The 27,310-nt window shown below is 42.4% G+C and overlaps 1 protein-coding gene across 4 annotated transcripts in view; it reads left to right on the top strand.

Annotated features, from left to right (window-relative positions):
- The window catches only part of LOC121540806 (ecto-NOX disulfide-thiol exchanger 2), a 284,655-nt gene that overhangs the window by 64,259 nt on the left and 193,086 nt on the right, over positions 1 to 27,310 (top strand). For 3 of the 4 annotated variants that reach the window (XM_041849939.2, XM_041849916.2, XM_041849924.2), the window contains one exon: positions 113 to 205. In XM_041849939.2, the coding sequence (XP_041705873.1) occupies positions 172 to 205 (34 nt within the window). In that variant the 5' untranslated portion in view covers positions 113 to 171. Of the gene's footprint in view, positions 1 to 112; positions 206 to 17,748; positions 17,901 to 27,310 lie in introns of those variants that run through there. The other variant, XM_041849931.2, reaches the window with a different exon arrangement.

The raw sequence follows: 27,310 nt of genomic DNA, 5'->3' as shown, positions 1-27,310 counted from the left end.
ATTGATGAGCTGAGATCCCAGTAGGGCATATCGGTTCTCTCAAACGGCATGGATCTAAAGAGAATGAACAGAGAATCATGGGGCCATTGTTGTTGATGCTGTTTCTTCACAGGGGAATCGCTGAGAGACCAGAGGGGCTGAGATCAGAGGCAGCGCCACCACAACGCCATAATGTACAAGGACTACAGATCAGGACGAGCAGCAGGTAAGAGCTCTGTGTGTTAGTGTGTTTGTTTGTGCACGAGTTTGCGTGTGGAAATAGAGTCTGGAGAGGTGCATACATACCGCAGCCCCGGAGGCATTCTCAGGTGCAGTGTCCAGATTTCATGGCTCTTAAGGGGATTTATTGTCAACATTCTTGCTGAACACCAGACAAGACTGTATTTGTCCCCTATAGGAAGTGTCCTTCTACCCAGTAGGGCCTCCTCTCTTCTGCCCAACCCCCCTGGAGCTACCCCCACTATTACACTGGCTCTGCCCAACCCCCCTGGAGCTACCCCCACTATTACACTGGCTCTGCCCAACCCCCCTGGAGCTACCCCCACTATTACACTGGCTCTGCCCAACCCCCCTGGAGTTACCCCCCACTATTACACTGGCTCTGCCCAACCCCCCTGGAGTTACCCCCACTATTACACTGGCTCTGCCCAACCCCCTGGAGTTACCCCCACTATTACACTGGCTCTGCCCAACCCCCCTGGAGTTACCCCCACTATTACACTGGCTCTGCCCAACCCCCCTGGAGTTACCCCCACTATTACACTGGCTCTGCCAGTGACTGGAGTCCTGTCACGTGTGTGTGTGAGATTTGGGATCTGACTAGGGCATCTTTTCGCTATCAGTTGAAGCAGCAGACTCAAACTAATGTTGAACAACAACCGAGCTTGTGAACAAAACAATATAAATAGCCAAGAAACAGGAGATTTTGAGTAAATTAAACCGAATGTTATGCCTGTGTGCAACGCCTCCAAAAATGAATCTATCAGCACTAAAGTCAGTGCGCTCCGCTCCCCTGCCAGGCAGTGTTGCTGCGCGTGGTGGGATATAGGATTAGTGTTTATTTCTGCAATTAGCAGCAATGAAACAAAATAGCAGAAATACTTAGGGAAATGCTGCATTAGCTGTTTTCAAACTCACATGTGCTTATACTTCACCTTTGACTGTTTTTATTCACGAATGTAATGCTCGCACTGTAGAGCCCTGCAAATGAACCACCCGCCAACATGGCTGGTGGTCGCTGGTTCTAATCCCCGAGCCGACTAGGTGAAATATCTGTTGATGTGCCCTTGAGCAAGGCACTTAACCCTACTTGCTCCTGTAAGTCGCTCTGGATAAGAGAGTCTGCTAAATGACTAAAATGTAAATGTAATAAATGTAATTCTTACCCGTCAATACCTAAATCTACCCGCATTTGGCAGGTGTTAATTTTATGCCCTGGTGGTGTGAGAGATGGAGGGAGACCATGGGGGAGAGAGAATGAAAGCGTCTCTCGCCGGGCTTTGGTAGATGAGTGTGTCAACTTCTATTATGGTCACACAGTGTGGTGCACAGGTTGGTCAGATGATAATGAATGTACAGTCTGGTGTCTGGCCTCTCTTTCTCTCTCTAGCCTCCCCCATTCTCTCTCTCGCTCTTTCTGGCCTCTAAAGCGTCTGTATCTCCAGACTCTAAACACTATCTTTGGCCTCTAAAGGCTCTCAATCTCTGGACTCTAAAAGGTATGTATCTCTGTCCTATAAAAGGTCTGTATCTCTTGTCTCTGGTGATGTTCCCTTTTTCCTCTCTCGCTCTCTCTCTCTCTCCATCCTCTTCACTCTGTCTTTGGCCTTAGCGGTCTGGTGTCTGATCTCTTTCCATATCCCACTCATCCTCTATCCCTCTTTTTGTCCTCTCTACAGCATTTTTGTAGTCCATCAGTGTGTGGTAGTATATCTCCCCTCTGCACTGCTACTCTCTGAGATATAATTAATCTCTAACTGGCCTCTGTCTGTCTGTTTGTCTGGCATCTCAAAGATGTCACATCTCTCTCTTTGCTGACTAATTGCAGCTTGAGAACCTTGTCCTCTCAGTGGCCTTTGACAGCACAGCCACAAGACACCATTAAAGGAAGGAAAGTCCAGGTATGAAGTTCAGGGCTACCACACCCTCTTAATTGGTGAGTGTTAGGTGCAGGGCAGGGTAGGGCAGAGGGTGGGTGGGCTGGATATGCATTGACTTAATCGTTTCCTCAAGTTGTGATTGGAATGCTCTGAGATGAGAAAAACAATGATAATGAATCTAGAGAGTATGATGTTTAATGGATGTTAAATTGGCATGCTCAACTGCAGGCAGAAAATGTCCTCTGGGTTCCAATGTTTCTAATTAGATTGGTTGGTTCCATCTTGTTAAAGGCTCAGGACCTGTAACCTGACGAAGTACCGCCACAACGTATAATATTTTACCGCGAACACTGCAGCAGAAGCGAACGCCTTTCTTCCGCGTGAGGCTACAAGAAGCCGAGTTACCCTGTGAAGCTAGCTGTAGCCTATTGCCTGATTGTGTTCATGAGTCTGTTATTAAATGTGTATGTTTACTGCTTTTTATTAAATCATGTATGGCTACAATTATTGTATATAGATACATTCCTTCATATGGGCAGAATATTGTAGCCTAGGCCTATAAACATTTGTTGATATGGGCAAAATGTTGTATATACACTACCATTCAAAGGTTTGGGGTCACTTATAAATGTACTTGTTTTCTAAAGAAAAGCTATTTTTTTGTCCATTAAAATAACAGCAAATTGATCAGAAATACAGTGTAGACATTGTTAATATTGTAAATGGCTATTTTAGCTGGAAACGGCAGATAAAAAATAAATAAATGTGAATATCTATATAGGCGTACGGAGGCCCATTATCAGCAACCATCAGTCCTGTGTTCCAATGGCACGTTGTGTTTGCTAATCCAAGTTTATCATTTTAAAAGGCTAATTGATCATTAGAAAACCCTTTTGCAATTATGTTAGCACAGCTGAAAACTGTTGTGCTGATTAAAGAAGCAATAAAACTGGCCTTCTTGAGACTAGTTGAGTATCTGGAGCATCAGCAATTGTGGGTTCGATTACAGGCTCAAAATGGCTAGAAACAAATAACTTTCTTCTGAAACTCATCAGTCTATTCTTGTTCTGAGAAATGAAGGCTATTCCATGCGAGAAATTGCCAAGAAACTGAAGATCTCGTACAACGCTGTGTACTACTCCCTTCACAGAACAGCGCAAACTGGCTCTAACCAGAATAGAAAGAGGAGTGGGAGGCCCCGGTGCACAACTGAGCAAGAGGACAAATACATTAGTGTCTAGTTTGAGAAACAGACGCCTCAACTGGCAGCTTCATGAAATAGTACCCGCAAAACACCAGTCTCAACGTCAACAGTGAAGAGGCGACTCCGGGATGCTGACCTTCTAGGCAGAGTTGCAAAGAAAAAGCCATATCTCAGGCTGGCCAGTAAAAATAAAAGATTAAGATGGGCAAAAGAACACACACTGGACAGAGGAAGATTGGAAAAAAGTGTTATGGACAGACAAATCAAAGTTTGAGGTGTTCGGATCACAAAAAAGAACATTTGTGAGACGCAGACCAAATGAAAAAATGCTGTAGGAGTGCTTGATGCCATCTGTCAAGCATGGTGGAGGCAATGTGATGGTCTGGGGGTGCTTTGGTGGTGGTAAAGTGTTAGATTTGTACAGGGTAAAGGGGATCTTGAAGAAGGAAGGCTATCCCTCCATTTTGCAATGCCATGCCATACCCTATGGACGGCGCTTGATCGGAGCCGATTTCCCCCTACAACAGGACAATGACCCAAAGCACTGCTCCAAACTATGCAATAACTATTTAGGGAAGAAGCAGTCAGCTGGTATTCTGTCTATAATGGAGTGGCCAGCACAGTCACCAGATCTCAACCCTATTGAGCTGTTGTGGGAGCAGCTTGACCGTATGGTACGTAAGAAGTGCCCATCAAGCCAATCCAACTTGTGGCAGGTGCTTCAGGAAGCATGGGGGGAAATCTCTTCAGATTACCTCAACAAATTGACAACTAGAATGCCAAAGGTCTGCAAGGCTGTAATTGCCGCAAATGGAGGATTCTTTGCCGAAAGCAAAGTTTGAAGGACACAATTATAATTTATATTAAAAATCATTATTTCTATCCTTGTCAATGACTACATTTCCTATGCATTTTGCTATATTTCCTATTCAAACTCATTTCATGTATGTTTTCATGGAAAACAAGGACATTTCTAAGTGACCCCAAACTTTTGAACGGTAGTGTACATTTGTTCATATGGTTATATAAAGGCTGAAGGCTAAAAACAGCCAATATCTAGATTCTACAATGCATTTTCTTTTTAAATAACATTTTCTTTTTATCTAGTTTTTACGCCATCCATTAAAACCAACCATTCGCTATAAAACTTTTATTTATCAACACAAAAGCTTAGCAAAATAATAAGTAGGCCTAAAACATTTATTTCAAATAATCCCAAAATTCAAAAAATAAGAGTAGGCTACATGACAAGCGCCATGCTCTACCAACTGAGCTACAGGAGGCCCATGACAATGCAATTCAAAAAGTAAGAGTGCCATAAAAACAAGTTCAAGAACAAATCTTTCAAGAATGTGCTTAATGTTCTGGTTTCATAAGGATTTTGGAGTCATTGAAAGGGTTGAAATTAGCTTCGCTGCCACCCTTTGCCCAGGGCCTGTGTCATGAAGAAGTGTCCAAGTAGACTAGGTGCTCATTTTTATCAGATGGATTTTGGAGTATTCACAACTGAAACGTAGAATTGTAGGCAACACTCTTCAGGTAAGACTCCAGCCTTTCAGTCGTGGTGTACTTCTAAACCAATGACTTCAGATCCTTCTGTTGCTTGCGGTAGCAGGGTCTTTGCCATGGCTGTGAAACGCCAGCAAGTTGCTGCTCCATTCTCATTTCACCTATTTGCTTCTGTCATTGCAATTTCTTGCAATTTCTCGATGAACTTCCAAATGGTGGGGTAGGTAGCGCCAAGATTCGTCAAAAATGTTCGATACCAGCACTCCACTCCATTGTTGGTCTTCACCAATTCTTCCAGGACAGCAATGTAGTAGATTATCAACCATGTTATTGGCCTTGGGCATGCTGTCATCAATAATAAGAATAATAAAGCCATTATTATGTTAAACAAGACATACAGTGGGGAAAAAAAGTATTTAGTCAGCCACCAATTGTGCAAGTTCTCCCACTTAAAAAGATGAGAGAGGCCTGTAATTTTCATCATAGGTACACGTCAACTATGACAGACAAAATGAGAAAAAACATTCCAGAAAATCACATTGTAGGATTTTTAATGAATTTATTTGCAAATGATGGTGGAAAATAAGTATTTGGTCAATAACAAAAGTTTCTCAATACTTTGTTATATACCCTTTGTTGGCAATGACACAGGTCAAACGTTTTCTGTAAGTCTTCACAAGGTTTTCACACACTGTTGCTGGTATTTTGGCCCATTCCTCCATGCAGATCTCCTCTAGAGCAGTGATGTTTTGGGGCTGTCGCTGGGCAACACGGACTTTCAACTCCCTCCAAAGATTTTCTATGGGGTTGAGATCTGGAGACTGGCTAGGCCACTCCAGGACCTTGAAATGCTTCTTACGAAGCCACTCCTTCGTTGCCCGGGCGGTGTGTTTGGGATCATTGTCATGCTGAAAGACCCAGCCACGTTTCATCTTCAATGCCCTTGCTGATGGAAGGAGGTTTTCACTCAAAATCTCACGATACATGGCCCCATTCATTCTTTCCTTTACACGGATCAGTCGTCCTGGTCCCTTTGCAGAAAAACAGCCCCAAAGCATGATGTTTCCACCCCCATGCTTCACAGTAGGTATGGTGTTCTTTTGGATGCAACTCAGCATTCTTTGTCCTCCAAACACGACGAGTTGAGTTTTTACCAAAAAAGTTCTATTTTGGTTTCATCTGACCATATGACATTCTCCCAATCCTCTTCTGGATCATCCAAATGCACTCTAGCAAACTTCAGACGGGCCTGGACGTACTGGCTTAAGCAGGGGGACACGTCTCGCACTGCAGGATTTGAGTCCCTGGCGGCGTAGTGTGTTACTGATGGTAGGCTTTGTTACTTTGGTCCCAGCTCTCTGCAGGTCATTCACTAGGTCCCCCCGTGTGGTTCTGGGATTTTTGCTCACCGTTCTTGTGATCATTTTGACCCCACGGGGTGAGATCTTGCGTGGAGCCCCAGATCGAGGGAAATTATCAGTGGTCTTGTATGTCTTCCATTTCCTAATAATTGCTCCCACAGTTGATTTCTTCAAACCAAGCTGCTTACCTATTGCAGATTCAGTCTTCCCAGCCTGGTGCAGGTCTACAATTTTGTTTCTGGTGTCCTTTGACAGCTCTTTGGTCTTGGCCATAGTGGAGTTTGGAGTGTGACTGTTTGAGGTTGTGGACAGGTGTCTTTTATACTGATAACAAGTTCAAACAGGTGCCATTAATACAGGTAACGAGTGGAGGACAGAGGAGCCTCTTAAAGAAGAAGTTACAGGTCTGTGAGAGCCAGAAATCTTGCTTGTTTGTAGGTGACCAAATACTTATTTTCCACCATTATTTGCAAATCAATTCATAAAAAATCCTACAATGTGATTTTCTGGAATTTTTTCTCAATTTGTCTGTCATAGTTGACGTGTACCTATGATGAAAATTACAGGCCTCTCTCATCTTTTTAAGTGGGAGAACTTGCACAATTGGTGGCTGACTACTTTTTTCCCCACTGTTCCTACGGGAAACATTGGCTTTCTTCTAATGTGTCCAACCCTCTCCCCAACCCATGTTGCCTGAAAGTATGACATGAGCTCCCTTCTCCAGGTGATGTTCCGGGCACTGAAGGGACTGCGTATCCAGCATAACTTGGAGATAACCCTGTTAGTGAGCGTTATGCGACCTCTGCATTCGAAGGCATCTTATTCGGTGCACTTCCAGAAGCACTTATTTGCGGTCTGTCGTTCCCTTCTGTAGGTGCAGCCTTCATGCCCCAATATATTTTTTTGAAGCATAGAGGATAAATTTGGTTTTCATTGCTTGTCAGGGATGTCACCAGGACCTTGCATAAGTGAGTGCCACTGGAAAGTTAGTGGACTATTATTTCCTCATATTGTAGGCCTACAGTCTGTGTATACACTCTTTTCATTGGCCTATGCTATTGGTTGCATTTAAGATATGTGTCGTTCGTTTTATTGATCTCAGTATGTCGAAGTCAGTATCTTGTCATTTTCATGGTATAAAAATATTATTGTAATGTGTAAAATGACGTAGAATAGCAGGAAATTATTTTAGAAAAGGCTATGTTTTTCTCAGAGCCGCAAATACAATGGTTTGTGGGTCCCCCATTAGCCCCTGGTCTTCAGGGCTGAGCCCCTGGTTATGAAATAGTTTGTCTGTTTTTTGCTGAGTTTTCAACACTTGACCTTGAGTCTGATTCACCAAGCTTGTCAGACCGCTGTTAATGTTGAATAAGGGCCAGAGTTTCTGATGCTCATCTGGGCAGATGGCACATTTGGTGCCTGGACCACAGCTCGCTGCACATCTCCGCTGCCAAAACGCATTAGAATACCCACTTGTACTGATGGAACACTTGTGATTGTGTAATAGAGGACTTGCTGCACTCCAGTCTACATACTGTGTTGTGCAAACACAAATAATTCCATTCCCCTTCCCCTCTCTTCAGTTTTTTGGTTAATGGTGTGTTTGGATGGTGAATCTGAGCACAATGACCAGTGTGGAATCTAACTGATGGTGAGGAGCACCTGCTGTTGACAGGAGTTCAGCTGTAGAATGAGGTAAAGATGTATTCTGCACTCTGTATGAAACCCGCTTCCATCAATATTCATGCTGGGGGGGAACTTCCTGGAGATCAGCTTGCCTCTGGAACTTGGACTTAATCCAATTTACAGAATGTTGCCAAGGCTTCCCCTTCTCACCCGAGAAAAATGTGATTTCAGCAGAAGGTTCTGGAACACACAACTCCACAGCCCCAGTCTCTCTTCCGTGGTTGGGGATCCTGTCCAGATGATTATCTACTAACCAGCACTCAACGTGAAGGTGGGAAACAGGGAGGAGGAAAAGAGAGAAGGGAGAGTGTGAGATACAGGGTCCAAAGTAAGGAGGGATAGTGAGAAAGAAATAGAGGGACAGAGTATGTGGTGAAAGAAGGGAGGGCTCCATCCTTAGCTCTGGTTCAGATCTATGGGCAGTCTCTCCATCCACAAAGGGCAGTGGAGCTAATGAAACACTATGAATCATTAGATCTGAAATTTTTCCCTCCCGGTCTGAGCTATAATGGTACGTTTCATTGATCTCAAAATGGATGACACCAAATATCAGCGCAGTCCTTTAAACTCTGGCAGGCTTTCTGGTGAGCAGAACCTTTAAATATCATCCGCACTCAAACTCTGAAAGCTTGGGAGAGCTGTGATCTGACACCTCTGTTTGATTGGAAAGGGCATATTAGTATAGCATTCTACACTATCTACTCTTATGATTCCACTGTGTGCCAGGGGCATCATAAATTCTAGAATCGCTAAATGCAGACAATACAACACAAGGCATCCGATTTACAATCTACTGAGAGGGGATATAAAGGCCTGTGGAGAGACTGAGCCATCTGTGATTTACAGCTTCTCTCTGTGTGATGGTTCAACATTTACAGAGGGACCACATTAGAGCAATACAGTGTCTATTGGAGACATCTTTGAATCCATACCCCAGGAACCCTTTTCTTTCAGAGATGAGCTTTTTTTATTTTGTCAAAAGAGGAAAATATAGAAAATGTTTGATCAGAAGAAGACTGAAAAAAATGAATCACAACCATTTCAGAAGTCAGTGAGGTGTTAATTTGTCTTTCTTATGCTCTGAATGTCTTCAATAATTAATGAGACAAAATATCTCCATCTTAACTAAACAAGTTACTTGTTGTTCAGCAGGTGTCTCTTAGACTAGGTGATCAACTGGCTGATATTCCAGCTCAAAGATGTAGTATGGAAATGGACTGGCTGATATCTCGTTGCACTCTGCAATTTCTAATTAGATTTATGACCCAGTGATTGAAGAGTTGGCTCCCAAAATCTTTTTTTGTCATGGCAGTGTCTTTTTCCCCCACATTTTTTGTGGGAGTGGAAATGCTCCAGCAAAATGACTGATTTATCATACCCCTCATTCAAGCCACACAGTTCATTTGGCTGAAGAGGACCACTAATGTACAATGCTAACCATAAAAACCAAGGAAGATTTATTTTAATCTGTTGTAGCAAAAAGGCAAATTAGTATTTGATTTGAAATGCACTCTTGAACCAAGTAAGTAAATGAAAGAACATCATTGTTTGAAAAACGGATAAACAGAAACACCGTCCCTTAAGCCTAGGGAGAAACAAACTGAATAAGAGCACACTCTCTTTCATTTTCTATTTGGTGATAGAAGTAATTTAATTCAGTCTGTGAAGCATTTAGTTTATTTATGACCAGTCTGTTCTGGCGAGAAACGAGGACACAGAAAAAGGGGCTATCTGAATGAGTGTTTCAGCAGCTCCATCCAATGCAGCTACTTGGAAGCCTTTTTAGATCTTACCATACTGTATGTAACCTGTCAGAAAACAATTTCAGTAACACGCCTGCTGATTGAGTCCAAATAGAGGGCATCTGTTTGAGGATCCATGAGATCCCGGACCATCAGACAAAGCTAGTTAATGTCAGCTTTTAAAAACTGCTTTGGGTCAAGGGGCTGCGCAACAGATTTGGCTGTCCTTTAAAACTGTGAACTGAACTCAATACCACATCTTCCTTTGTGTTCCTTCCAGTACATTCTCCTTACGATTTTGAGGGTGTAATAAGATGTATTATAGTCATACTTATTTACACCCTCTAATATGGATGATGAGTCACTTGCCATGCACCAATTTGACTCTTAACATGTCATCTTTAGAATTTGTTTATACATTGACTTTTGGCTCTAATTACTTTTTGTTGTTGTTGCTGTGACATACAACATTAAAATTTTTGTCATTTAGCAGACGCTCTTATCCAGAGCAACTTACAGTTAGTGAGTGCATACACTTTATTTTTTATTTGTTTTATTCATTACCAGATTCAGCTGAGGTCTAGAACTTAAGGAATGATTTGTACCAAATACAATGGTCTTAGTTTTAGAGATGTTCAGGGCTGGTTTATTACTGGCCACCCATTCCTGGTTTATTACTGGCCACCCAACTCTTTGTTAAGGGTTTCAGTGACTGCATTAGCAGTGGCTGCTGATACATATATGGTTGAATCATCAGCATACATGGACACACATGCTTTGTTTAATGCCAGTGGTAGGTCATTGGTAAAAATAGAAAAGAGGGCCTAGAGAGCTGCCCTGCGGTACACCACACTTTACATGTTTGACATTCGAGAAGCTTCCATTAAAGACAACCCTCTGAGTTCTATTAGATAGATAGCTCTGAATCCACGATATGGCGGAGGTTGAAAAGCAAACAACAGCTTACGGTCAATAATATCAAAGGCTGCAATGAAATCTAACAGTACAGCTCCCCACAATCTTCTTATTATCAATTTATTTCAACCAATCATCAGTGTCAGTGCAGTACATGTTGAGTGCCCTTCTCTATAAGCATGCTTAAAGTCTGCTATTTCTCTGTAAACAAATTAACAACATTGTATTTGGTCAAACAATTTTTTCCTACAGTTTTCTAAGAGTTGGCAGCAAGCTTATAGGTCTGCTGTTAGAACCAGCTTTACCACTCTTGGTTAGAGGAATGACTTTGGCTTCCCTCCAGGCCTGAGGACAAAGACTTTCCTCTAGGCTTAGATTAAATATATGACAGATAGGAGAGTGGCTATAGAGTCAGTTACCATCCTCAGTAGCTTTCCATCTAAGTTGTCAATGCCAGGAGGTTTGTCATTATCGATCGATAACAATAATTTCCCCACTTCTACACTAAACTTTTACAAAATTAAAATTTGCAATTATTTTCTTTCATTATTTGTTTTTTTTATGCATGAATACGATGGCTCACTGTTCGTTGTTGGCATTTCCTGCCTAAGTTTGCCCACTTTGCCAATGAAGTAATCATTAAAATAATTGGCAACATCAAATGGTTTTGTGATGAATAAGCCATCAAGGAAGTCTCGAGGTTTTGCTCGCCTGAGGTAGAGTATCTTATGATAAGCTGTAGACCACACTATTTACCAAGAGAGTTTTCATCTATTTTTCATAGCTGTCTATTTACCACCACAAACCAATGCTGGCATTAAGATTGCACTGAATGAGTTGTACAAGGCCATTAATCAACAGGAAAACGCTCATCCAGATGCAGCGCTCCTAGTGGCCGGGGACTTTAATGCAGGGAAACTTACATCCGTTCTACCTAATTTCTACCAGCATGTTAAATGTGCAACCAGAGGGAAAAAAACTCTAGACCACCTTTACTCCACACACAGAGACGCATACAAAGCTCTCCCTCGCCCTCCATTTGGCAAATCTGACCATAACTCTATCCTCCTGATTCCTGCTTATAAGCAAAAACTAAAGCAGGAAGCACCAGTGACTCGGTTAATAAAAAAGTGGTCAGATGACGCAGATGCTAAGCTACAGGACTGTTTTGCTAGCACAGACTGGAACATGTTCCGGGATTCTTCAGACAGCATTGAGGAGTACACCACATCAGTCACTGGCTTCATCAATAAGTGCATCGATGATGTCGTCCCCACAGTGACCGTGACGTACATACCCCAACCAGAAGCCATGGATTACAGGAAACATCCGCACTGAGCTAAAGGGTAGAGCTGCCGCTTCAAGGAACGGGACTCTAACCCGGACGCTTATAAGAAATCCCGCTATGACCTCCGACGAACCATCAAACAGGCAAAGAGTCAATACAGGTCTAAGATTGAATCGTACTACACTGGCTCTGACGCTCGTCGGATGTGGCAGGGCTTGAAAACTATTACAGACTACAAAGGGAAGCACAGCCGCGAGCTGCCCAGTGACACAAGCCTACCAGACGAGCTAAACCACTTCTATGCTCGCCGAGGCAAGCAACACTGAAGCATGTGAGAGCACCAGCTGTTCCGGATGACTATGTGATCACGCTCTCCGTAGCCGATGTGAGTAAGACTTTTAAGCAGGTCAACATTCACAAGGCCGCAGGGCCAGACGGATTACCAGGACGTGTACTCCGAGCATGTGCTGACCAACTGGCAAGTGTCTTCACTGACATTTTCAACATGTCCCTGACTGAGTCTGTAATACCAACATGTTTCAAGCAGACCACCATAGTCCCCGTGCCCAAGGACTCTAAGATAACCTGCCTAAATGACTACCGACCCGTAGCACTGACGTCTGTAGCCATGAAGTGCTTTGAAAGGCTGGTCATGGCTCACATCAACAGCATTATCCCAGAAACCCTAGACCCACTCCAATTTGCATACCGCCCCCAACAGATCCACAGATGATGCAATCTCTATTGCACTCCACACTGCCCTTTCCCACCTGGACAAGAGGAACACCTACGTGAGAATGCTATTCATTGACTACAGCTCAGCATTCAACACCATAGTGCCCTCTAAGCTCATCACTAAGCTAAGGATCCTGGGACTAAACACCTCCCTCTGCAACTGGATCCTGGACTTCCTGACGGGCCGCCCTCAGGTGGTAAGGGTAGGTAACAACACATCTGCCACACTGATCCTCAACACGGGGCCCCTCAGGGGTGCGTGCTCAGTCCCCTCCTGTACTCTCTGTTCACCCATGACTGCATGGCCAGGCACGACTCCAACACCATCATTAAGTTTGCCGACGACACAACAGTGGTAGGCCTGATCACCGACAACGATGAGACAGCCTATAGGGAGGAGGTCAGAGATCTGGCCGTGTGGTGCCAGGACAACAACCTCTCCCTCAACGTGACCAAGACAAAGGAGATGATTGTGGACTACAGGAAAAAAAAAGAGGACTGAGCACGCCCCCCATTCTCATCGACGGGGCTGTAGTGGAACTGGTTGAGAGCTTCAAGTTCCTTGGTGTCCACATCACCAACGAACTATCATGGTCCAAACACACCAAGACAGTCGTGAAGAGGGCACGACAAAACCTATTCCCCCTCAGGAGACTGAAAAAGATTTGGCATGGGTCCTCAGATCCTCAAAAAATTCTACAGCTGCACCATCGAGAGCATCCTGACTGGTTGCATCACCGCCTGGTATGGCAACTGCTTGGCCTCCGACCGCAAGGCACTACAGAGGGTAGTGCGTACGGCCCAGTACATCACTGGGGCAAAGCTTCCTGCCATCCAGGACCTCTATACCAGGCGGTGTCAGAGGAAGGCCCTCAAAATTGTCAAAGACTCCAGCCACCCTAGTCATAGACTGTTCTCTCTCTCTCGCTACCGCACGACAAGCGGTACCGGAGTGCCAAGTCTAGGTCCAAAAGACTTCTCAACAGCTTCTACCCCCAAGCCATAAGACTCCTGAACAGCTAATCATGGCTACCCGGACTATTTGCACTGCCCCCCCACCCCATCTTTTTTACGCTGCTGCTACTCTGTTAAGTATTTATGCATAGTCACTTTAACTCTACCCACATGTACATATTACCTCAACTAGCCGGTGCCCCCGCACATTGACTCTGCAACGGTACCCCCCTGTATATATAGCCTCCCTACTGTCACTTTATTTTACTGCTCTTTTTTTTCTCAACACTTTTTTTGTTGTTTTATTTTTACTTTTTTTGTTTAAAATAAATGCACTGTTGGTTAAGGGCTGTAAGTAAGCATTTCACTGTAATGTCTGCACCTGTTGTATTCGGCGCATGTGACCAATAAAATTTGATTTGATTTGATTCGATGAAAGATGGAGTTGAATGTCTTTCTGCCCATCATTTCATTTAAAGTACTTTTTCCATCATTCTTTATATCCGCGTCCCAGCCACAATGGCTAACCGCGTCACGGGCTGCATTCAAGCCCTCAAGAAAACCTCGCTAGCTTGATAGGCAGCTAGCTGGCTGCTACGCCAAATAGTTCCTCAGACCCGGCCTTGGTCGGCAGGATCACTGGACAGACAACCATACTTAAAGAGCTACTACTGACTGTAACCATGCAATTTCCATATGCAGGAAATGACTCTGCAGACTGAGCAGGCAACATTACTGCTCCGCCAACAACAGACGCCTCATTTCTTTCTCTAATTGGTTAAGGTTGTTTATAAAAATCAGTCTCTGTACACAGTCTTTGCCTTGTTCGTTTCCACTTTGGAATCTGTTTGACAGCTCTTGTGTGTGGGCTTTGAAATACGTTTTTGGAAGTGCAGACAGGCTGAAGATAATATTGTTTGACCCATCAAGCATTTCTCAGACGTATTTTTCGTCTCTAAAACTTCTAGACCAGGGGTTTCAAACTAGTTTTGCGTGGGGGCCACATTTGGTGTTCACTGAGTTCCGGAGCACCGCACTGAAAATTGGTTATAGAGTATTGCTTTGACGTCAAAATCTGGAAGAAATACTCCTATGTACACTTTTTGGAACTTTTTATACTACCTGACTCTCTAGCTGTTGTTTCTGTCATTGATAGAGAGCTGGACACAGTGAAGCGATTTATATAAATGTAGGTCCATTTATCATTTCTACACAGTTTTGATGTGGCATTAGGCCATGATTAACACCCCAGTTATTGTCAAATCTTATTTGTCACATGCGCCGAATACAACGGGTGTAGACTTTACCATGAAATGCTTATGAGCCCTTTCCCAACAATGCAGTGTTTTTTTTATCATAATATTTTTTTTAAAGGAAATAGTAGCACAATAAAATAACGAGACTATATACAAAGAGTACCGGTACCGAGTCAATGTGCAGGGGTATGAGGTAGTTGAGGTAATATGTACATGTATGTAGGGGTAAAAGTGACTAGGCAATCAGGATAGATAATAAACAGAGTATTTGAAGTGTGAAAGAGTGTGAAACTTTATGTATGTGTGAGTGTGTGGGTACAGTCCATAGAGCTGGTGCAAGAGAGTCCGTGCAAATAAAGTCTAACCTACACACTCCAATTTGATTTAGGTTGTTTTGATATTTACTATATTTAGGAAAATGTAGGTATTAGTGAACCAGTTTGACTAGTTTCACTTTGAGGTCAAATAAGCTAGACTCGCAGAGAAGGTGACCAATCAACATGTTAAATGATACTCTATCTCTGGTCCTCTTTACGATTGTCATTATCTTTCCGCTGATTTCAGTGGACCTATGTGGAACTCTGATAAGACCACTCCCCTCTACGCTCGTCTTCCATCACTAATGTGTTTTTATGGTTTTACTCCGAGGGGGGCGGAGGGTGGGTGTATGCTCATGTAGTATGGATGTCTGCCTTCTTTTTGAAATGGCAACCCAGATAGAAATGGACTTCGAATGGTGTTGTTTACTCCTTTCCTTCAACCTACTTACATTTTCATTCTGAGAAAAGGGACACTTTGAGGTTTATTTGATATGAGTGCTGTCTCCATGGTGAAGAGGTTCACAGGACTGAGATTAAATCATCACACCAGACTGCGCACAGTCTCTGCTTGCTTGCCTGCAGTAAAATTGTGCATTATTTATCAGGCTTTTAGTTCTGTGCTGCATGGTGGGAGAAGCTCACAGTCCACATGAACATCACCGTTAATGACACATGACCTAACTTTGTATGCTAACGGTGGTGCCCCCAGCTGGCACTCCAAGGAACTGTCTTCATATGACTGCACTTCCCAAGGCTGAAGATAAGACTGAAAATGACTTGTACAGAGAGAGACTGTTATAATAAATTCATAGGCTAATCAGTGCTATTTCTATAATGTAAGCAGCACCAGCCAATCCATCACAACACACACAGGGTTGGGGAGTAACGGATTACATGTAACTGAACAAAGAAAACGAATCTGTTACGTTACCAGGAAAAATATTGTAATCAAATTACATATTACAGATATTTTTGAAAAATTAAATTACTTCTAGGATTATTTTTAAATTCAGAAGGAATGTTTGCGGGAAAAATATTTGACACTTTCCTGTTTTATCAATGACATTCAAATCAACATTTAAAAAAGGCGCAAGTTTTTTCCGCCTGAGCGAGTTTGACCAGAAGTCAGAGACCACTATTACACACCAAATGGAAAAGAGCAGCAATAAACTTTTTGTAAGCTACAGTCCAAGCTATGTCTTCCAATAGTGCGACTGCTGTCGGCATCCAAAGATTATTCAATTTGAACAAACGCTTGGAGATGAGGACGACGACAGTGGCGTAACCTACGGGCGGGGCGATACGGATATCACTTATTACTGATATCTACATGGCGCATTGATGTGACTCACGCTGCTGCTCTCATTTAGCTATTTGCGCCTAATGGATGGTTTTGGTTGTGGATGGCTGTTCACAAATGCAAATGTGTATTTTAACCCAATTGTTCAATTGAAGTGGGGCTTTTATTGCTCAATGTAATTCGTGCTGATTCATAAAAAATGCCCATAGGCCTAACGGACACATGCTCAAACTCGCACACACACTTAAACTTCTGCAAATGATCGGGATATCCAAGTGTCGCCAACAAAACGTAAACAATAAGCCTATAGCAAATGCAGCATATGGTATACATTTTTCAAATGCAAATAGCACTTTTAGTTAGTGTTAGATGCATGCCATTCCATAAGGGAAGCATTTATTTTACAAATCTAATCAATGACCCCAATCAGTCGTTAATTACAGCAAAATCATAAATGACAGAGTAGGCTAATAAATCGTTAGCTTTTGGGTTATGCTCAGGTAAATTAATTTGGCTAATCTATATTTCCAAGTCCTATTCTTGAAGATCAAGGTGTATTAAATGAATTGGGATGACTGGAAAATCTGAAAGACGTTGGTTTTTAATGTAAAGATATAACTTAATCATGTCTGTAGTAGAAAGCAATGGTTTAGAAGAAGCCTACATAACCAACCCACACAGTAAAATGCAACATCCATTTATTGCCCGCTATGCAAACTCTAACATTGATTTATCCTGTAATAGTTGTCGTTAAATTACTAAATTCATTTTTTGTCTTCCAATTCATCTTAAAGGGAAAGTAATCTAAAAGTAACAAAGTAATCAGATTACCTTACTGAGTTTGGGTAATCCAAAAATTGTTACTGATTTACCATTTTGAACAGGTAACTGTAACGGATTACATTTAGAAAGTAACCTACACTCACTCAATCACTCACTCTTCTATAGCAACTCAAGGTTGATTTACTATTGTAATTTAACATGTTTTCCATATGAAGATTGCCATAATAAAAATGCAACGTTTAGATTTTTACAATGTAATACTCCGGGTTAGGGTCTAACAACAAAACCTATCGAGATCAGAACCTATGATGATTTGTCAATGGCCCTGCAGAGTCCCTTGAACTGGTCCGCCTTTGCGGACACCGACAAAGTGAAGCCTACAGTAGTTTGTCAGCTGTGGGAAAACGGGACTGACATATTCTTGAGCATATCACTGGCGCCCTTAACCCACTCTCAGTAATACACCCTTGCGCGTAACATCTGGCAGGCCATACTTTGTTAACTTGTAAACGTAGGTTACATGTATTCAGGAATGTGGTTTATGTGAGTGCGAGGCTCTGCGAGCTGCAAGACCCTCCCTCATTCTCGCACTACAGCCCAGTCTGCTGAGCGAAACGGACTGGAGAACAAACTCCCTTTCTCAATCCAACGGATTTATATTCTTGACGATTCGCGTTACAGTAGGCGACGAGGGCTCACCATCCTCTGCTGTACGGACTGTAAACAATGTTTCTCTTGCAGTATAGAGGTAAGGTCTAACTTGTATTCATTTTGTTACAGTATTACATTATGCTACCTCTTGTCTGCTCTGCTCTCTCCGTCCGTCATGTAGCCTACTAGGCTCCGTAATTTCCGGAGAGTTTTACCGACTTCTGTATGGCTGTTATCTCGATCGTAGAATTAATGAATGCACGTTGTTGTAGACGCAATTCGAGGAGAACTAGGTATTTGATTACTGCAGGTCCAGTAAGTATATTACTGACGGAAACAACATGCGAACATCTCAACGACAGTGACCAAGTAGATGTCTATGCGTCACTTTGTTATACCTGCTGTTCAGGAGCCTAGTCGGTTTGATGAGACAACCATTTTATTTTATTCACCAGGTGATGTAGTCCTAGCTAGATTAAATTGTGTAACCATTCTTGTACAATGTCTGTTGATTTCCTTTAGTTTATTTTTTACAATACATTTTCAGTAAAGTTGACAAGCATCCTCCCAAATGCCCTATTGTCTTTGGAACTGTTCAGAAATATAACACCAGCCCCTTTATGTGGTCAGTTCCGTTATTGTTTTCCCAAAGACTGTGTTCTTGTTTCATTAGTTAATGACAATGGCTGCTTTTTAAATCTGTCTTGAAAATAATGTCACCAGTAGCTAACTGAACATAGGCTACTGTCTTCATTTCATATCTGTTTTTGAGAATATTGGAGCAAATGTCATTTGAATATTAGGGTTTTGCACCCTGACTAATTTCATATTTCCTTCTCATTTATTCACTTATTTACCCGTGATACATAAATAGCTGCTGGTAAATGGAACGTTTTCCACAGTCAGCGTAATTATAGGGGAAGCAAATTGAGCCTTAAAATTAAACCGCTTCACTCTTGCACGCTGACTCTGCTTCTCTAGACTTTTTAGCCTCTGCTGTTTCTGACCATGGAGAATTTACTCAATCTCTAACAGCCATCCACTGTTGGATAAGTGCTCGTAATTGCCGAGTTCCCTTGGCCCCCCAACTCAGAGATGAGTGGTAAGTCTACAGTATGAATGCTGAAAAGGAAAACAGTTGTAAACACAACACAGCCTATGCATTTTCAGTAGGGGAATGATGCTGATGCTCTGCATTAAGTATGAGTTTAGCTTTCTGCCCTAAGCAATATTGTGTTGCTCTGTGCCATACTTTCAATTCAGCTATGGTGAGAAAATGGCTCTGGAATATTGCATCCTTGCTCCCACTTTTCTTTCCATGGCCAGGGGCACAAACATATAGTTGAGCATCTGAGTGAATCAAGGTTGATTGCACGCTCTGAACAGGGGCGACCATGATGAAGAAAAGGTCCATCATGCACTTTACCTTCATACTGTAAAGCTCCCCACTGATCAATGGGGAGGGCATCTGTAGATTGCTCATAATGGAGAGAAAGGGAGAGACCATATTAATTTGAGAAGCAATGAGAGTGCTGCAGAGAGAAGGATCTTTGTGATTTGAGTTCACTGTGGCCCCAATATAATGGTGCTGTGGAATAAATGAGGGGAATACTGAATGCAGAGAGAAACATTGTAAAATATGAGGACATTTGGCAGCTTCGGAAAATTGTCCTTTTTTAATGTGGAGACTCGGGTTCAGGTTTGCTAACGATTCACCAGAAAGTGGACTTGTTGTAGCCATGGCTTTGGGGAAAAGAGTATCAGCCTAATGAATCAGAGATAAAGAAAGCTCTTTCTCTGTGGATACCTCTGACAGTGTGTGGGAACAGGGGTTTCAGGGGTGTACACTGCTGAAGGGGTGTAAAGCACACTTCTCCTAACCTATTTTTACTTTTTGGGTATTCTTTCTTAAAATTGCATTGTTGGTTAAGGGCTTGTAAGTAAGCATTTCACTATTGTATTCGCCGCATGTGACAAATACAATTTGATGATTTAATGGCTATTTGCTTGTTTTTGCCGCCATGTTGTAGAGGGAGTAGTATGATTAATGGTCTTGCCCCACTGCAAGTAGTTCACTATGAACTCTAAGGTGTTCCATCAACTCTATTTGGTCCCTTAGGAGTCTCTACCAGATGCATCTCAGAGACAGAGGTGGGTTTCCACTCTAGAAAGAACCCCAGCTCTACTCAGTAATCATATCAGCGTTCCATCAACTCAGTGACCATTGTTTTAATAATTGATGTCAGAAGCAATTCCTCAAATTTCCATCAACATCTATATTCTATTTCTCCTAACTTCCATCTCAGCCTGATAATGGACACATGGAGTGAACCCCTACCTAGAGAAGCGTTTAAAATGGCATCCTCAAAGTGTTGTGAGATTCCCCCCAATGTCAAGACTTTAAAGTGTTTTAGCTCAGCCTCTCTGCCTGATGAATCTCTCTCTGCTCTTAAGACTTTGAGAGATCGTGTGCGGTCTTAGAATGCTGGTCAAGTTCATTATTTAATTGCAAGGTATTGTTGTCTGTTTTATTTGACATACAATTCAACCTTTATTACATCGAATTGATTACGTTGACCAACGATTACCTCTTTTAGGGGGTAGGCTAGTCAAGCGAGGTAGTACTGTCTGAATTGGTTTTTATTACTGATTAGAAAGTCTAAACATAGAGATTTAGCATATGTCCAATACTTCCCTGCTCCAAAGCTCATTTTAATGCACCCTATATTAGAAAACAAATCATTTATAATAATAAGGCTGCCTTTTCCGCTGTTTTGCTGTAACTTAGTTTCTTGTTTTCATACTGCTCTCCTCACGGTGGACAGGTCTGCAGATTTCCCACTTCTCCAGCTCTGTGGATTGTCTAATTGAAAGCTGCGGTATCCAGGGCTGAGGAACGGTGTTAACTGATCATTGCTACTGCAACAAACCCTGCTCTATCCCTGATAAGTAGACTCACTGCTTTGTGCCCTGCTGGGTAAGCGATCTGAGGACTATTTTTACACTGTGTTGTGTTTCCTGTCGGAGGAGGCCATTTTAACTATGCGACGAGAGTAGTTACATATTTATCTTCTCTGCCAGTTTTAACTCCCAGTGGAAATGAGATGTAAATATGGAAACAAAAGTACAATTCTATTTCAGCAGGTGCTGTTAAAAGGTGCTGTTCAAGTAATGTTTTTTTCTGATTTAATGGATTGGAGCACCATCTAACTAGACACTGACTTCTACAGCGTTGAGATGGCATCACAATCGTTGGACTTCCCACCTACTGCTAAATAGCCTACACTCAACATTTCACAGTGAACTTATCTGGTCTTCCAGAAACCATAATCAAAAGACCAACTTCCAAGCATCATAGCAAAGTTTCAAAGCACCCAATGGAAAAAATTTATGTTGGTTTCAGTAAAATATTTTTACAGGACACTTCATTTGTTTTTCAAGTTCTTGTCTCTCTTGAGACGTAGCCAGACATATATTATTCACCCATTGAACCTTTCCCCATCTGTTGAGCTGATGCTGTAGATTTTGTTGTAATAATGTAATTAAGATTCTATCAATTTATTTTAATTTTATTTTACCTTTATTTAACTAGGCAAGTCAGTTAAGAACAAATTCTTGTTTACAATGACGGCCTACACCGGCCAAACCCGGACGACGCTGGGCCAATTGTGCGCCGCCCTATGGCACTCCCAATCACGGCCGGTTGTGATACAGCCTGGAATCGAACCAGGGGGTCTGTAGTGACGCCTCAAGCCCTGAGATGCAGTGCCTTAGACCACTGCGCCACTCGGGAGCCCGAGTCAATGCCTTACCACTCTTGCTTAATCTGTTGTTTGCTGGTGTAATAGTTGTTGTTTTACTTCCTTTGTTCCGATATCTGTGTTGGGTAGAAAACCCATCTGAGTCGGCCTGATTGTTCAGCCGTATGTGCCAGGCTATTCCAGATGAGTAATTCAGGAGATAACTGGGTTTTTGTGTAACTGGAATTGGTTCAGTTGAAGGGTGTGTAGAAGTGTGTGGCAGTCAGAGCCCTGAGAGAAGCAGCAGTCAGCCAGCCAGTCGTCTGGTCTAAAGCACTGGAGGGAGCAGCATGTCTGTCTGGGGGCGTCTCAGGATCAACCAAACTCACGGTTCGGTACGTTTTGCGGTTTTGGGCGTTAATATGATTCTAAGGGAGTTTCCCATCTCCTCAAAAGTACAGTGCCTTCAGAAAGGATTCATACCCTTTGACTTATTCCCACATTTTGATGTTACAGCCTGAATTCAACATTGATTAAATAGATTTTCTTTCTCACCCATCTTCACACAATACCCCAAAATGACACCCCCGAGTCAATACTTTGTAGAAGCACCTTTGGCAGCGATTACAGCTGTGAGTATTTCTTTAAGTCTAAGAGCTTTCCACACCTGGATTGTGCAACATTTGCCCATTATTCTTTTCACATTTCTTCAAGCTCTGTAAAATTGGTTGTTGGTCATTGCTAGACAACCATTTTCAGGTCTTGCCATAGATTTTCAAGTAGATTTAAGTCAAAACTGTAACTCGGCCACTCAGGAACATCCACTGTCTTCTTTGTAAGAAACTCCAGTGTAGATTTGGCCTTGTATTTTAGATCGTCTTCCAGTGTCTGGTGGAAAGCAGACTGAACCAGGTTTTCCTCTAGGATTTTGCCTGTGCTTAGCTCCATTCAGTTTCTTTTTTAACTTGGAAAAACTCCCCAGTCCTTAACAATTACAAACATACCCATAACATCATGCAGCCACCACTATGCTTGAAAATATGGAGAGTGGTACTCAGTAATGTGTTGTATTGGATTTGCCCAAAACATAACACTTTGTATTCAGGACCAAAAGTTAATTGCTTTGCCACATGTTTTGCAGTATTTCTTTAGTGCCTTGTTGCAAACAGGATGCATGTTTTGGAATATTTTTATTCGGTACAGGCTTCTTTTTCACTGGTCTCTCCAGAGATAAAGTGAAACCAAGTTTTTGTTGTTGCTCATGCACTTTTTCCCTTCCCAACACTGCCAGGAAAAACAATTTGAAGGAACACATCACGATGAATCACCAGAGGGGTGCAAGACACTACATCTCTGAGTGTGTCTGTGTCCGCCACTGATTCTGAGAAGGCACCCGCATATATATGCTGGCTAAGTACAGATCATGGGGGAAAAAATCACCTATTCTTTACCAATGTGTCATTGGATTATTAATTTGCAACCAAATCACATTTTCACATAAAGGTTGCATTTCGCATGAGTATTGTATCATAGTCTGTTTGCCGAATGATGAATTACCATAATTGTGCATGCTCATTTAGTAGTGAGTAATATATTTTGGAGCATAGCACAGATTTAAAGGTCAAGTGCAGTCAAAAATGTGGTTTTCCTGTGTGTTATATATATTTCCACACTGAGGTTGGAATAATACTGTGAAATTGTAAAAATGAAGATGATGCCCTGAAATTTTTGCCTGTTTTGGTTGGATGGAGTTTTGGGCTTCCATGGTGACATCAGCAGGCGGTAAAAATAGTCAATAGACCAAAAATAAAGTGGCTTCCAAACCTCCCTGCCAATAACGGCTAGTTTTCCGTTTCCCCCTCCCCACTCAGACCACTCCTCAGACAGTCCTAGCAAAATTATTGCTTAAGAAAGTGCTCTTTGCGAAGAAGCTATTTTTGTTTCCTTTTGACAATTTTAATTGAAAATAATCACAGTAAGGTGCTTAATTGATTTTATATCAAGTTAGAAATGGCTGCATTGGACCTTTAACCCTCTTGACCTACATTTGTCTCATTACATTGACATGTTGAACATAGAGCGAGGATGAAGCTGAGGTTGTGGTTCAGTAGTTAGGTCCAAGGAACTGAGTTGTCCACTGAGATTGCCTGTCTGGAAAGCAGCCATCATTCTACAGTAATAGAGATGGAGAGCCTAGATCTCTATGGCCCCTGGTTTAGAAGGGAGAAAAAGCTCTCAGGAAAAACAGGGAAAGTAATGAAAAACAAAATGGCACCGGAAAAGATGGATGCGTCATGAACCAGAATACATTATTAATAGAATAGCAGAGAAGCTCTAAGGATGATGTGATCAGTCTACATGGGCACTGTGTCATAGAATGAAGGACATCTCTCTCTCAGTGAAAGACTGTTTGTCTTTATTTCCCCCTGGGAAATCATTTCAGCCTCCATGAGCTGTTTGCACAGAAAGTCATCAAGACTTTTAGAGTACATTTACATCAAAAGTTCTGTTTACCCAAATAGAGTCTCTCAGTACCTCTGTGAATGTTCAGACTAGAGTGAACCACAGAACTCTAGTGCCCGGTAGTTTTCTCTGTGAATGTTCAGACTAGAGTGAACCACAGAACTCTAGTGCCCAGTAGTTTTCTCTGTGAATGTTCAGACTAGAGTGAACCACAGAACTCTAGTGCCCGGTAGTTTTCCATCTGCTTCAGAAGGTATTTGCATTTAATCTTATTTTGTGTTAAAACACACGTGTACATACCCCCACTGTGAAGAGTCTTTCATGAACCCTGAAAAAGTCCAAATTCATACATTTGTAGAAGCTATGAAGGCCTCTTGTGTTTGACTGAAGGCGACAGGAGCTCAATGTAAGGCCTGTTTACTGCACCCAGCTTGGTTAATAACGAGCCAAACTTAGACTCCTTCTGTTTGATAACTGGGCTGCCTTAACTGAATTAACACATTTTACAGACCAACATTTGTTCAGCTACTTTTTGTATCTCCTTGAAGAATGAGAGGTCAGCATTTATGGGGAAGTGATACAACACAGTTATAACATTTCAAAGGATGAGATATACACTGTGGACAAAACATTAGGATCACCTGCTCGTTCCATGATCTAGACTGACCAGGTGAAAGCTATGATCCCTTATTGATGTCACGTCAATAAGGCATCATAGCTACACTTCAATCAGTGTAGATGAAGGGGAGGAGACAGGTTAAGGATGGATTTTTAAGACTTGACAAAATTGAGACATGAATTGTGTGTGTGTGTCATTCAGAGGGTGAATGGGCAAGACTAAATATTTTTGTGCCTTTGAACAGGGTATGGTGGTAGTAGGTGCCAGGCGCACCGGTTTGTGTCAAGAACTGCAACGCTGCTGTGTTTTTCATGCTCAACAGTTTCCCATGTGTATCAAGACTTGTCCACCACCCAAAGGACATCCAGGTAACTTACATTTACATCATTTAGCAGACGCTCTTATCCAGAGCGACTTACACATTGGTGCATTCAACTTATGATAGCCAGTGGGACAACCACCTTTTATTTTATTTAATTTTTTTAATGGGGTTGGGGGAAGAAGGATTACTTTATACTATTCCAGGTATTCCTTAAAGAGGTAGGGTTTCAAGTGTCTCCGGAAGGTGGTCAGTGACTCCGCTGTCCTGGCGTCGTGGGGGAGCTTGTTCCACCATTTGGGTGCCAGAGCAGCGAATAGCTTTGACTGGGCTGAGCGGGAACTGTGCTTCCGTAGAGGTAGGGGAGCTAGCAGGCCAGATGTGGATGAACGTAGTGCCCTCGTTTTGGTGTAGGGTCTGATCAGAGCCTGAAGGTAAGGGGGTGCCGTTCCCCTCACAGCTCCGTAGGCAAGCACCATGGTCTTGTAGTAGATGCAAGCCTCAACTGGAAGCCAGTGGAGTGTGCGGAGGAGCGGGGTGACGTGAGAGAACGTCAGTTGCAGTAATCCAGAACTTGGGAAGGTTGAACACCAGACGGGCTGCAGCGTTCTGGATAAGTTGAAGGGGTTTAATGGGTTTAACTTGACACAACTGTGGGAAGCATTGGAGTCAACATGGGCCAGCATCCCTGTGGAACACTTTCGACACCTTGTAGAGTCCATGCCCAGACGAATTGAGGCTGTTCTGTACGGAAAAGAGAGGGGGGGTGCAACTCAGTATTAGGAAGCTGTTCTTAATGTTTGGTATACTTAGTGTATAGCTTTCATTTGGTTGCCTGATTTCTTGCCATATCTATTTTAGACCAGTGAAATGCATGTTGAGGTCAGCAGGATGCTTGAGGTCAAGTTAGGACCTCCCCTGGTCTGTTGCTGACTGAAGAGTTGAGCTGAGGACAACTCCGTAGTTCACAACCAGTCTGATCATGTCTCTTACCATTTTATAGTCACTTGTGCAATATTGTAGATATTCTACAGTTGAGCTTAGGACAGCTCATTAATTCAGTTCTAAAATGTAATCATTGATCTCTCCATTTATGAGGGCTAGATGTAATCTGTTCTGCACAAAACATACTCTAGACTATTTTATTTGTGTAGAACTGCCAGTGAAGTTCTAATTTCTATGTCATCGTTAGTGGTTCAATCTCTCCACATTATTAATAGCAGATTGAACGTTTTGGTCTCTAGAGCTTTGCATTTGTTTACCTTCTATACTCTGTAGTTCTCAACTATGTCATTGTTTGTTTACCTGTATACAGCTCCCAGTACAGTTTTTATTGCTATGTCATCATTAGTTCAACCTCTCTTTTAGTTGCTCTTTTGTGGTCCTAGTACTGTTTGTTTTGAAAACTGTGATATACAGTACCAGTCAATAGTTTGGACACGCCTACTCATTCAAGGGTTTTTCTTTATTTTTACTATTTTCTACATTGTAGAATAATAGTGAAGACATCAAAACTATGAAATAAAACCTATGGAATCATGTAGTAACCAAAAAAGTGTTAAACAAATCAAAATATATTTTATATTTGAGATTCTTCAAAGAGCCTCCCTTTGCCCTGATGACAGCTTTGCACACTCTTGGCATTCTCGCAACCAGCTTTTCCAACAGTATTGAAGGAGTTCCCACATGCTGAGCACTCGTTGGCTGCTTTTCCTTCACTCTGCCGTCCGACTCATCCCAAACCATCTCAATTGGGTTGAGGTCGGCGGATTGTGGAGGCCAGGTCATCTGATGCAGCACTCCATCACTCTCTTTCTTGGTAAAATAGCCCTTACACAGCCTGGAGGTGTGTTGGGTCATTGTCCTGTTGAAAAACAAATGATAGTCCCACTAAGCCCAAACCAGATGGGATGGCGTATCGCTGCAGAATGGTGTGGTAGCCATGCTGGTTAAGTGTGCCTAGAATTCTAAATAAATTACGGACAGTGTCACCAGCAAAGCACCCCCACACCGTAACACGTCCTCCTCCATGCTTTATGGTGGGAACCACACATGCGGAGATCATCCGTTCACTCACAACGCGTCTCACAAAGACTGCGGTTGGAAACAAAAAATCTCCAATTTGGACTCTAGACCAAAGGACACATTTCCACCGGTCTAATGTCCATTGCTCGTGTTTCTTGGCCCAAGCAGGTTTCTTCTTATTATTGGTGTACTTTAGTAGTGGTTTCTTTGCAGCAGTTTGACCATGAAGGCCTGATTCACACAGTCTCTGAACAGTTGATGTTGAGATGTGTCTGTGACTTGAACTCTGAAGCATTTATTTGGGCTGCAATTTCTGTGGCTGATAACTCTAATGAACTTAT

The sequence above is a fragment of the Coregonus clupeaformis genome, chromosome 3 (assembly GCF_020615455.1).
Source record: "Coregonus clupeaformis isolate EN_2021a chromosome 3, ASM2061545v1, whole genome shotgun sequence".
Taxonomy (NCBI): domain Eukaryota; kingdom Metazoa; phylum Chordata; class Actinopteri; order Salmoniformes; family Salmonidae; genus Coregonus; species Coregonus clupeaformis.
The sequence above is the reverse complement of the archived record's forward strand: the minus strand, read 5'-3'. Positions and strand labels throughout refer to the sequence as shown.